This window comes from Perissodus microlepis, chromosome 16 (genome assembly GCF_051167445.1).
Source record: "Perissodus microlepis isolate ML-2025 ecotype Zambia chromosome 16, ASM5116744v1, whole genome shotgun sequence".
Taxonomy (NCBI): Eukaryota; Metazoa; Chordata; class Actinopteri; order Cichliformes; family Cichlidae; genus Perissodus; species Perissodus microlepis.
Window position 1 is genome coordinate 20,193,463 of NC_140476.1, and position 11,900 is coordinate 20,205,362.

The 11,900-nt window shown below is 40.2% G+C and overlaps 1 protein-coding gene across 7 annotated transcripts in view; it reads right to left on the bottom strand.

Moving 5' to 3' along the window:
• Positions 1-8,715, bottom strand: part of dcaf6 (ddb1 and cul4 associated factor 6) — a 32,042-nt gene extending 23,327 nt beyond the window's left edge. For 4 of the 7 annotated variants that reach the window (XM_084907567.1, XM_084907566.1, XM_084907564.1 and 1 more), the window contains exons 1-2: positions 8,311-8,712; positions 398-459 (exon numbers count right to left, since the gene is read on the bottom strand). In XM_084907567.1, coding sequence (XP_084763693.1) covers positions 398-459; positions 8,311-8,407 — 159 coding nt within the window. In that variant the 5' untranslated portion in view covers positions 8,408-8,712. Of the gene's footprint in view, positions 1-397; positions 460-8,310 lie in introns of all 7 variants that reach the window. The other 3 variants (XM_084907568.1, XM_084907561.1, XM_084907562.1) reach the window with 3 other exon arrangements.
• Between the last annotated feature and the right edge of the window lie 3,185 nt (positions 8,716-11,900).

Here is an 11,900-nt window from a genome sequence, read left to right on the forward strand (position 1 = left end):
TCTTGTAGAGTCCAAGACAAAAACAAAACATACACCGTGTTAATACAGAAGCTCTTAGCTACTTAACTAAACGCAAACTAACATATTCAGAAAATGCAATAATAATATCTCAATCATTGTGGCTAAGAGCTGCACTTTAATGCAGCTCTCCTGAGACCTGCATGCATGCAATGCTTGTTGTGGTGTCTTGGACAGGCTGATGTCCTGCCCTGTAGTGTGACAGGACGTGTGACTGTTATGTCAGCTTCAGGTTTCTCAGAGGAATTAACCACCTGACCTGATCTGATCTGTTCAAGGCTCCACCAGCAAGCTGAGAAAAAGTGACGTGGCATGTTTGGCAGGGAGAGGACTTCAACCAATAAACACGAAGAGACGGATAAAAATGTGGGGCACTTACGCAGCCATCGTGTACGTTCAGTGTTGCTTCGAGTTTAAGCCTCTGGACAAATTCTCTTCTACCTGTGAAAACAGAAACATGTAGATTTGAGAAGGCTGTCAGGCTTTAAACTTTCATTTGAATCGCATTTATCTACCAGTCTTCACTTAAGTGCAGCAGGAATAAAATGTCACATTAAACAGTGGCTCTGTAGCTTGTGTTCCATTATTCATGCAGTGGAAGCCTTGTTTGCACCAACAGGAAGAAACGAGGCGAGTACAAACAAAACCGCTCTGCAATAAGACTCGAAATGCAGGAACAGTGGTTCGATAGTTCACAACGTCAACCCTTAATATTTTATCTTATTTTTGTGAACATCTTTCTATTGTGACTGCAGGGCAAACACACACACGCACGCACACGCACACGCACACGCCTAAGATTTCCCAGGTGTTTGATTAATTTAGCAACAAAATGACGTTAAACTGGATGAGAAATCAATTCAAATAGCAGATATTAAAACACAGTTTTGGAGTAAGCGACTTTAAATCTTGACATGATATTTATTGGTAGTCCAACACAAAGAACAGAGACGTAAGTGACCCGGAGGCATTTGAAAGGTTTTACAGGAGGGGAGGTAAAGAGGACACAGTAAAACAAAAAGAGATCAAAGAGTCAAACACACAAAGGGGAAGGAAACTGAAGTAATTACCTGATTAGCAAATCACAGGAAGATTCAGGCCTCTGGATAAGTAGCAACAGGATGTGTGTTCTTCAAAGCATGTGCTATTCTAACAAACAGCTTCAGGGTCAGGGTCTCACTTTCTAAAGTCATCAGTTTTGCAGTTTTTTCATTCAATTACAATCACCGCATGATGAACAGCAATATGGTCGTCGAATGGATAAGTTAAAAAATTCTGGTTTTCTGATCATCTGCGTGCAAGCACAACTGGATTTCTCACTATCTAAGGCATGTCGTCAACAAAAAGGTAAGAAATCCAGATAAGGTGGTTATATTTGGCAGTCTCCTGGATCCAATAACATTTATCACACTGTGCACAGAGCACAGAAAGCTGGTATGCATCACAAGCATCTCCATCAACAGGTTCAGGCCGATAAGCGCACACCCTGAATGAGCCACACATGTCAAACTACTTCTATTAAAAGTCACACACACGGAAGAAGGAAAGACGTTCAAGGGTGCCGTTGAAACGTTTAAAAATTGGCTCAACCTCTAATGGTGGAACCGGGTTTCCACTAATAAACTTCAAGACAATCACAGAGGAAATCCACAATAACGGTGGTAAGATCAACTCAAAGACAATCAACAACAATACATCCAAGGATTTGAGTGAAAATGGGAAAATACCCGTGACAAGGCAAAAAGCAGTTCATTCATTATGAGCCCAATTTCTGTCAGTTTATCTGCTGTTCCCAACTTCCCCTCTATGAGTTTCACAACTTCGTCACTCTCATTTTTTTTGACAAACACCAACATGGCTCACCATGTAGTAGGGCCTACAGGAAGTCTACCTGCAAGGAGTCCGTTAAAAGCATCTGCATGTTTGAATCAAACTCGGAAATCACATCTAGGAGAAGGTGAGAGTCCAGACTAAAAGAAAGAAATGTTACTGGGAGGCCTGGAAGGAAAACAGCACAATCAGGACAATCCTGAAAGGAAGAAATAACCAACCTGTGCCTCAGATAAAAAAGGAAGAGACGCTTCGGATAAACCTGAATAACATGTTTGATATTAACAACGCTGACGCGGTTGTTTTAAGATCACACACACATCGTGAATTCCTTAACATCCAATGTGAGCCAGGGCGGTGTGTTTCACTGTCAATGCCAGCAAAGGACTACCAGAGAAAGCAGGACATTCCTTCATCATTGCAAACTGTCACTTAAAGGGTGAAGCCTGACAGGGAAAAGCAAACTGTGCCAAAGCTAATGTCCTCATCCAGCAGCAGCAATCAGGCCACTGATCATTATTATAGCAGTGCTGCACAAATGATGAGCAGAAACGGCAGCATCTGCTACAAGACGCTGAGCAGCAATGTCTTCACATCCCTGACGGGGTGAGTGCACAGGCTCCCATAAGAACTGATCATACTTTATGGACTCTTCTTTGTCAGTCAGTGTGGTTGGACCAACTACTAATCACCTCAAAAACTAAAACCCCATGTAACAGTAGTCAATAAACTTCTTTGTGCTAATATTTTTCTTTTATAAAAGGTGAACTATTTTAATCAAGAAGAATTTGCTGTCACAATTAAGCATTTATTGTATTAAATAAAAACATTATTCCAGTGTGAAAACAGCCTTTAAGGGAAGAAAAACAGAAATATTTAATTTTAAAATAAAGTAGCTGCTTTCCTTGTGTTTTCCTTTATATTTTTAACTACTTTAGTAATAATGAAATGACTCAGTGAGCTGTTGCAAAACTCTGGTGGCTTATATACCAACAAGAGCCTTAACTTGCTTCAGCAGGTGTTATGAATGTTGCAGAAATAGTCTGGGAGTGATTCACTTCAAAAGCTTCTCTGATATCACCAATTGCAAGCACAGTCACGTCACCTATAAATGGATTAATGATGAGTAATGTACTAAGTACAGTCATGCCTAAATCTGCAGCAATACTCAGATTTGCTATCAGTTCACAGAATCAAATGCAAGACTTTTTACATTCTGTTTAAAAATGTTCACACACAAAAAACAGTGCAATCAAACTTGTCTCTGCTTTTTTTCAGAAAAATTGGTCTAAGTGGCTTCATCGAGCCTCGACCGCCAGCTTCCACTGAAGTTTTATAAAAGTTTTATAAGAGCACCTCCAAACCTGAGGCCTTGGTTGTCAGTTAGAAAAAGCTGGATTGCCCACTTGTTGGACCAAGTGGACGAGTCCAAGTATCTTGGGGTTTGTTTACGAGTGAGGGAAGGAGGGAGCAGGAGACTGGCAGATGGACTGGACCAGAGTCGTACCAATCTGCCTCTCTGTGTAAAGAGAGCGGAGCGTGAAAGCAAAGCTGCCAATTTATCGGTCGATCAACATCCCAAACCTCACCTTTAGCCATGAGCTGAGGCTAGCGACCAAAAGAATGAGATTGCTGATGCAATTGGAGGAAATGAGCTTACTTTGCAGGGTGGCTGGACCCTCCCTCAGAGCTGAATGAGGCACTCGTCATTAAGGAGAGACTCACAATGGAGCTGCTACTCCTCCACATTAAAAGGAGGCAGCTGAGATAGTGTAGGCATCTGACTGGGATGCCTCCTGGCACCTCTTAGTTGAGGTGTTTCTGCCTCCAACTGGGAGGAGGACCCAGGGAAGACCAAGTACACACTGGAGAGATTATATCTCTGCCTGAACCACCTCACTTTTCGAATGCCTCAGTATCCCCCCCTCAGGTGGCTAGGGAGAGGGATGGCTGCTGCCCTCATGAAGCAGACTCAGAGAAGTCATGAAGCAGACTCAGAGAAGTCATGAAGCAGACTCAGAGAAGTCATGAAGCAGACTCAGAGAAGTCATGAAGCAGACTCAGAGAAGTCATGAAGCAGACTCAGACTCGAAAAAGAGTGGTTGGCTTTTAAAATGGACTAAGTTTGCCTGTTATTTGTTTTCTTTATCATTTGTTTGTAATTTCTTTTTTTAAACGATTTTTTTCTTCTACCTATACAGCTTTTGTCAACAATTGTTGATCTTAAATTTTCTTATAAATAAAATGACTTAGCATGATGTAACTTAAGATGAGTAAAAATAGTAATTCCTAGTTATATGAATCATCTCTTAATCCAGCCGGATTCCATGATCCCAGGCCAATTGCTTTTTAAAGCAGCAAATCCTCAAAGGGCTTAAACATAAATTCAGTTGTTTTAGCATTGTGTGACAATAGCATATTTTCATAACACACAGGCCAGACACAGGCTAAAAAAACCCCACAAATAATAGTAATAATAATAATAATAAATCATTCTGCTGTTTCATTTCAGTTTCATTTCGTATCATAGCCTGCATCCATGTCAGCATGTCCACGTGCTTTTTGCTTTGCTTCCTTTTGTTCATCAGTTTCTGTAAGTTTTAGGCGTTTCCTATCACAGTTCTAAGAAAACCCTACAATATAGAAGACTTTAAACCTCACGGGACGTTTCTCAGTTTCAGCTGAATACAAACCCCCAACTTGTTCCCCTCTAACGCTTCTTCTAAGCTAAATTTATCCTCCAGGAGCTGTGACCCACACATCACAGCATGTATCCTCTACACGACAACAGCTCTGACTATCTCTCAGACATGCTAAATACAGGACTGACTAAACCTCTGAGGCACCTGCCCCACCTCTACGGGCTTATAAAGCCGTGAGGTACAGACTTTCTGACAGTTTTATCTCTCCGAGTGCACCACGGGCAACATCCTCTGTTCTCCTGCACTGTCCTCTCACAACCAACACTGGAAAATAACTATATCTGCACTTTAAAAAAAAAAAAGAAAAAAAAAAGAAAAAAGAAAAAAAAGAGACCTACATTTACACATTCAAATTATGACTTTGAATAATTTTTCAATATAGCAACTTTCAGCAACCAGGACTTTAAAATTTACATTTTTTTAAAGTCTTTTCCAGAGGACTTTAAAAAAAAATAAACAGACTGAAATATATGATAGAAAAATATCTTCCCCCCCAAGTTTAAATGCATTTAATGCAGCAGCAAAGAGGAAAGCCTTAAAATTCAATGATTACATTTCCTAGCAGAGCAGTGATGAGCAGAACCAGAATGCTGTTTCTGCCTGTAGGAACCAAGGATGTAAGAAATAATCAACGCAGTGCAGCGCTGTGACACATTTTATTGACTGAAATTATGCAGTCCTTTTACTTTTACTTAAAATTGCATTAAAACCTTAATAAGTTGCTGCATTTCATTCAGTGTGAGATATTTTCGCCTTCACCATTTCCAGATCAGGGCTCGCAAAATCGCTAGCCCGACGTCCCGGGGCTAGCGATTTTTCCAGTCGGGCTACCAAAATCTATCTCTGCCCTGCCCGTCGGGCTACCGTAGGAAGAAAAAATATATGTCAATGCTTTTGCATTCTTTCGGAAATGTAGCTGGGTAATTATGTCATTGGCATCGGTGAGCCACTGTCAATATGTGACATATTGAAATCGCGTTTGAATTTGCGCTTGTTTTTTGCTTTCACTTTGCTAACTGTGTATAGAGAGCGACAGTACTGATTGGTGAGTGACGATAATTTGCGCACCAATTCCTCTGACATCGTCTTATCAATCGTTAGCTTACTACGCAAACATGACAAGTGAAATCTCCCGCAGCAAACTTAAACATGTGAGAGGTTGATCACGCAGAGAATCGCTGAGCGTTATGTGAGTGTGTGTGTAAAAGCAGCAGGATATATATTTTAGTTCTGCTGAGTCAAATAAAACAGGCCAGGGTGAAGAAGTGACAGCCAAAGAAAAGCTTACCACAAAACGGAAAAGTTATGACAAATCAGACTATAAGGCAAAAAGAAAGTGCAGCTTTATGGTTTCATGGACAAAAGAATTTCTGTGGCTGCAATATGACGAGCTAAATAACCAGGGCTGCACATAAGTGGTCCGCAGGTGCGCATTCGCTGTCAAAATAAAAAACGCGCACAAGATAAGAAGTTGCAACGCGTGTTTGTGTACATAAGATTTTCTGGAGGAGGACAGACATTTGTTTAGAACTCTTAAAGATGTCGAAGAAGCTCCTTTAAGCAATTACTTTGGTTTTCCCCCACCTCCAAAGAAATGTCAGAAGGAGTCCGAACCACAAAAGAAGCGCGTATTCTCGGAAAAGTGTTTGCAGGAGGTGAGCTGGCTTCAAACAAATGATGAACGCACAGAGATGTGGTGTGGAATGTGCCGTGAAAATCCCACTCTAGCGGACAAAAACAGTGCCTTTTTTATGGACGCAAACGCGCGTTGCAACTTCTTATCTGGTGCGCGTCTTTTATTTTGACAGCGAATGCGCACATGCGGACCACTTATGTGCACCCGTGTAAATAACATGACGTTCTGCCGGGTGTGTTGTTGGTTTTCCCTCGATTTCTGAGTCGACAAGCGCCTTTGTTACTGGGACCAGTCATTTTAAGAAAGGCCCCCATTAGAACCCATGAGAAATGCAAGAAATGCATCATTGCTCAGTCTGCAATATCTTTCCCAGAACAAACACCAATTGCAAATAACGTACTAAAAATAAACCTGAAAATCAGTTTAAAACAGCGTACTACGTTGCAAAGAGTGAACTACCACTGGCAAAATTTAGCAGTCTTTGCAAACTTCAAAAAGCAAATGGCCTCGATCTTGGTTCCACTTGCCTCTTACCCGTGACTTCAGTGGAAATTTCAAATTCAGGATCTGACACAGACTGATTCATGTCCTACACAGTTCTTACAAGTTCATAGAAATTTCTGTTCAATTAGAACCAAGTATCTGAGTTGATGATTGTAATTTTTATACAATGTTGTAATTTGTTTTTCAACAATTTTTTGATTAATGTTTTGTTTCCTTTACAATATTATATTTTAATGTATAATATTGTAAAGGAAACAAAACAGGAAACAAAACATCAATCAAAAAATTGCTCTCTTTTTTATTCGGGCTACTTAAATTTATTTTGGGCTACCAAAAACTGAAGAGTCCCTGCCCGAAGGGCTACCAGGGATTTTGAAATTTTGCGAGCCCTGCAGATATTTACCTAATATTTATTTATTTTTTTTTGTGGCTACTTTTATTGTATAAAACCTGTCATTTTTATTTAAAAATTAATAAAGTAATTTTTCATTTAATACATTTTGTACCATTTTTGGTCCTTTAAGCTTGCTTCCACTTTGGATATCATGCTACAACGCACAAAGGACGTAGTATTACTGATAAATGCTCACGTAATGTAAAAAGCATCAGTGCTCGAAAGTTGTAAATATAGGCAATTTGAATTGTTACCTAGATGTAATATTATTATTATAGCATCTTTACTAGCTGGACTTATTTTCCTTGTGTTCCTTTCTTTTGTACAATTTAACCTTTCTGAGCCATTTTCCTTTGTCAAATGTAAACTCCTTGGTTATGTGGCGTGTTAAATGTTTTGACTGCTGTAACATGGGAATTTCTTGGCTGTAACGATGAATAAAAATATCATTAATATTATTATGATTATTATTATCATCATTATGTCATCTTAGCTCATTTATTTTGATAGTCAAACAATTGCAAACTAAACCATTTTAATTTCCTCTTCTAATCCTTCCCGGCCCTGCTGGTTGTGCTACTTTCAGCACCTTGTGGCCTTTTCACGCAGCAGTAATGACACATCGGTTTCTGTGAGTGTCTTGAAAAGAAAGCCTGACGCTGTCAGCACTTTCTACTGTAAACAGACTCCTGCCAAACTCAGAGCACTTTTATTTTTAATGCACCAGCCTCTCATAAACGCATTACATGATTGAACCCTGCTTTTATTGCATTATTTGTGCCATTACAGGGATATACTTCAGACTACTATATATGGGGGTGCCTTCTACAGATGATTGCACAATCCTGTGATTGCACTGAAATGAGATCTACACTGCATTTCCTTTGAAAAAGTAACATTATGTCTGTATGATGTGATGTGATGAACAGGCCCGCACTGCTACAAATTAAGCACAAGTCTGAACCTCGTCTTTGTACTGTTTTAGCTCCTTCACTATAAATAAAATGTGCAGTCTGTGTTTACACTGTGTAGGTTGGGGGGACGGGGGAGCGCGGATAGCGGCAGCTGTCTGTTATTAAGCAGGTAGTGTCTTGGACTGGGACACAGTCTTCCTGTCACTTCTTGTGATTCAGCAGCACACACACAGTCTGCAGATGCACACTGCTCCTACACGTTTCTCCATACATGTCAGCGTTAGCAGTAAAGAGGCATTGCTTTGTTCTTACCTAAATAGTTGGTCCTGATGGCGTTAGGCTCGCTGTATCCAATTATGCGTTTGTTTACATCCCAAACGAGGTTGCCAGTGCAGGACATTGTGACCATATGTGGTTCTGAATTGACAATAACATTGAAACAGAGCTAACCCTTCCCCTTTTTTGATGTCGCCTTTTATCTCCCGTCGCCTCGGAGCAGTCCCTGCCCGTCGGGACGCCGTTGACGTTAGCTGGAGGAGACACTCAGTGTCCGCATTGCTGGAAGGGAAAGAGTCGCTCCTGTCCGGTCTCCGCTGTCCCCCCCCCTCCCCACTGAGCTGAAGCCCGACTGTGTTCCTGTTCTCCGTGCTGCTGCTAACTATCTGTCCTGCTAGCCTAGCCTGGTTTATTTCTTCAAGCGGTCAGCTGTGTCCAAATAACGCGAGAAACTGCGTGGTTGGCCACAGAGGGGAGGTGCGCTCGATTTGAGCGCCTTGAAAGCTGACGGGGCGGGTGCATCCAGTTTTTATTAGTATTTCTGTCAGTGGCCAAGTTAGCTTCAGGCTTGTCTCTTATTCAGTTATTACCAGTGTTGGGTAAGTTACTTTAAATTAGTAACTTAGTTACATTACTAGTTACTTCTATCAAAAGTAACTCAGTTACTTCAAGTTACTCGTTACTTTCAGAGTAACTAGTTACTAGGGAAAGTAACTTTGGTTTTACTCAGAATTCTCTTGTTAATGTGTTGCTTCCGTAACTGGATACCCAGCAAGATTGCCAGTCTTCTAGCTTGCTTACTTGCCACAAGTGCACTGTGCCACCCACCAATAGAAAGGAAAAAATAATGTGGACATTTCCACGAGAGAAATCCCACACCTGATTCTATCCTAGCCTGCTTTTTACATCCAACACAAAAACTGCAGTCGTGGTGCTTTCGATTGTACTCAGAACTCGGAAATTCTGCCTTCTGAATAGGAAGATGTAGGTAACACCAGACTGCAGATGAGCTGCATACAGGGCTGGACTGGGACAAAAAAAACGTCCCGGGCATTTTGACTAGAGACCGGCCCACCATTATAGGAAAAATCATAAAGCCTTTGAATGAAATCAAACACTGTTGTGACAGTGATGTACACTGTTCTGATGGTATATATGTATCAATCTATCAATTGTTTGTTGCAAGACTCAGATAATTATTTTTTTAAAAGTGAGACATTTTAAATGAGAATAAGAAAGTATTTCCTTGTGCCCCCCTTTCCCTTTTAATGCCCTACATGGACCCCTGGCAACACCTTGCTAGACCCACCCCTGCACAGTTACCAGCTGTCAGCTACTTAGAAAAGGATCCTGGTGTTATTTGTCTCTCAGAAACAGTTCATAACTTCCCTTCAACTCATTCATGTTAACTAAAAGGTAAACCTGTTTCTCCATCACAGCTCTGATGATTCAGTAAGGACATCTCCTGGTTTCCATATTCAAACCGATATCATGACCAGCAGCTTTACAGCTGTGGCTCCAGCAAACATCAGCTGATACTAGAAATTAATATTAAATAAATTCTAACAACAGCTGATCAAGCTTAAAAGTGCTGCTGTTGTTTAGCGCGACATCCGCTGGTTTCCTCTTTCTGGCGCAAAGTGAGCGATAAATAAACAAGAGAGAAAAACCGATCAGCTGATCATTGATCAGTTTCATGATTGAAGTAGAAACAGGAGAGGGAGGGGGAGAGGATGAGAGAAGAAGAGGCAGCTGTGCAGCATAAACACAGAATAACTCCAGCTTTGTGTCTTTTTCATTGTAGCTGAAGTCCGGGACAAACTGTTCCTTTTCACCTCAATACGAAACGCATGATATTTTCTCTGAATACGAGACGATTCCGTTTTTTACGGGACGGTTGGCAACTCTAATAATTAACCTTATGAACAAAATAAAGTTCAACATCAGTAACATAGCACCCACCCAGCTGTATAGAAACTCCGTCATGCTAGCTAGCACGCAGTACGAAAAAGTCAGCATAACGAAAATAAACTCCACCTAAACTTGGTTCATATCTGACCCAGATGGACTGCAGGTTATAACTTCTTACCTGAAGTTCAGTTCACCTGACACTCTCGGACCAGCGGCCGCTTCGGGTCTCTCCTCTTGCCTCCCTTTTCCTTCATCCACCTGCTGGCTTCCACCACTTGCTAATGTTATTGAATCTGTGGAAACTCCGCGATAGCCACCACACGAAGTAACGAATATCGAGCCTATCTAAATCCCAGTAACGAGTAACGCGTTCCCGGTTTTGGCATAATAACTAGTTACCGTGCTCGTTACCACAATAATAACGTAGTTACTATAACGCGTTACTTAATAACGCGTTAGTCCCAACACTGGTTATTACCGGTGGCTATGAATTGAATAAATGTCTTAACGATTTTTTAAAAAAGTATTGACATAAGTGACATTTTGTATATGTATGTATAAAGGGATGATAGATATTAGCCAGAAAAATTTAGATATCTTGGCATGGGCAATTGGAGCACAAAAGAAGTAACTGCAGCGAAGACCTGAAACATAATATAACCATAACTCTCAAGTAAGATAAAAAAAAATGATATCTACGCGGTAAACAGGAAGATTTTTGAAAAATTGGTCTGGCTAGACACAGATGATACAAACACAAAAAGAAAATATGATGTAAAGCTGTGGATTGATTTCCCTCAAAATATAAAATTTATACAAAGATATACAGCAGTAATATATAACACAAAATACAAATCCAAAAACACTATATATCCCTCAGTTTTGCGAACATTTATTTATAAGTACCTTTTCTTGCTGATACTTTTCCACTAAGTTTCTCAACGTTTTTTACCCAACGTCATCAAGATTGTAGTGTATGTATGTAAGTTTGTATGTTCCCTATCTCCTCCGAGAAAAGTGGAGCAATCTTAACCTTAGATATGGTTCATACTAGGTTTTGCAATATTATTTTATAATTTTCCACATTTGAGTTTCTTATATATTTCATTACTTTACTATCACTTACCGCACTTTATAATTTTATCAAAATATTTTTTCTTATACCATTTTGTGAGCTGATTTTGGTCCAACTGTAATTATTACAAAAGGACATCTTAACTGTATAATCAGTGTGTTGTTTATACAGTTAAGATGTCCACAACCAACAATGAAAAGAATAAAAATAAACTTTTGAACCTCTCAAGGCGCACCCTTGTAGTTTGATCAGGTGCTTGTCGGTTTACAGAACTTTTCTCTGAATGGCTGACACCCTTACCAAACGGTTAAGTTAAGTTTACATTTCTTAATCATACTTGCCCCTTAAAAACCCTCAATAAAATCTGAAATTCAAGTTGGTCTCAGCCGCTCTCCACTCTGGATTCTTTAATAATTGAGATTTCAGCGGTGACTCTGTCTGATGTCAGTTGCCACGCATTCGCCTTCTCCATACTTTGCTCGGACATAAGCGCTCTTTCAGACTCATTGAGTCTACCTGCAGGTTTCCTGGAATCAAAATGAAAGCAGAGAACAAAAATCACTCAAGAAATCTCATCCTCGTCACCAAGATTGTTGTGTAAAAATACATTGAACATCGACCCAAACTGACTCAGATTTAT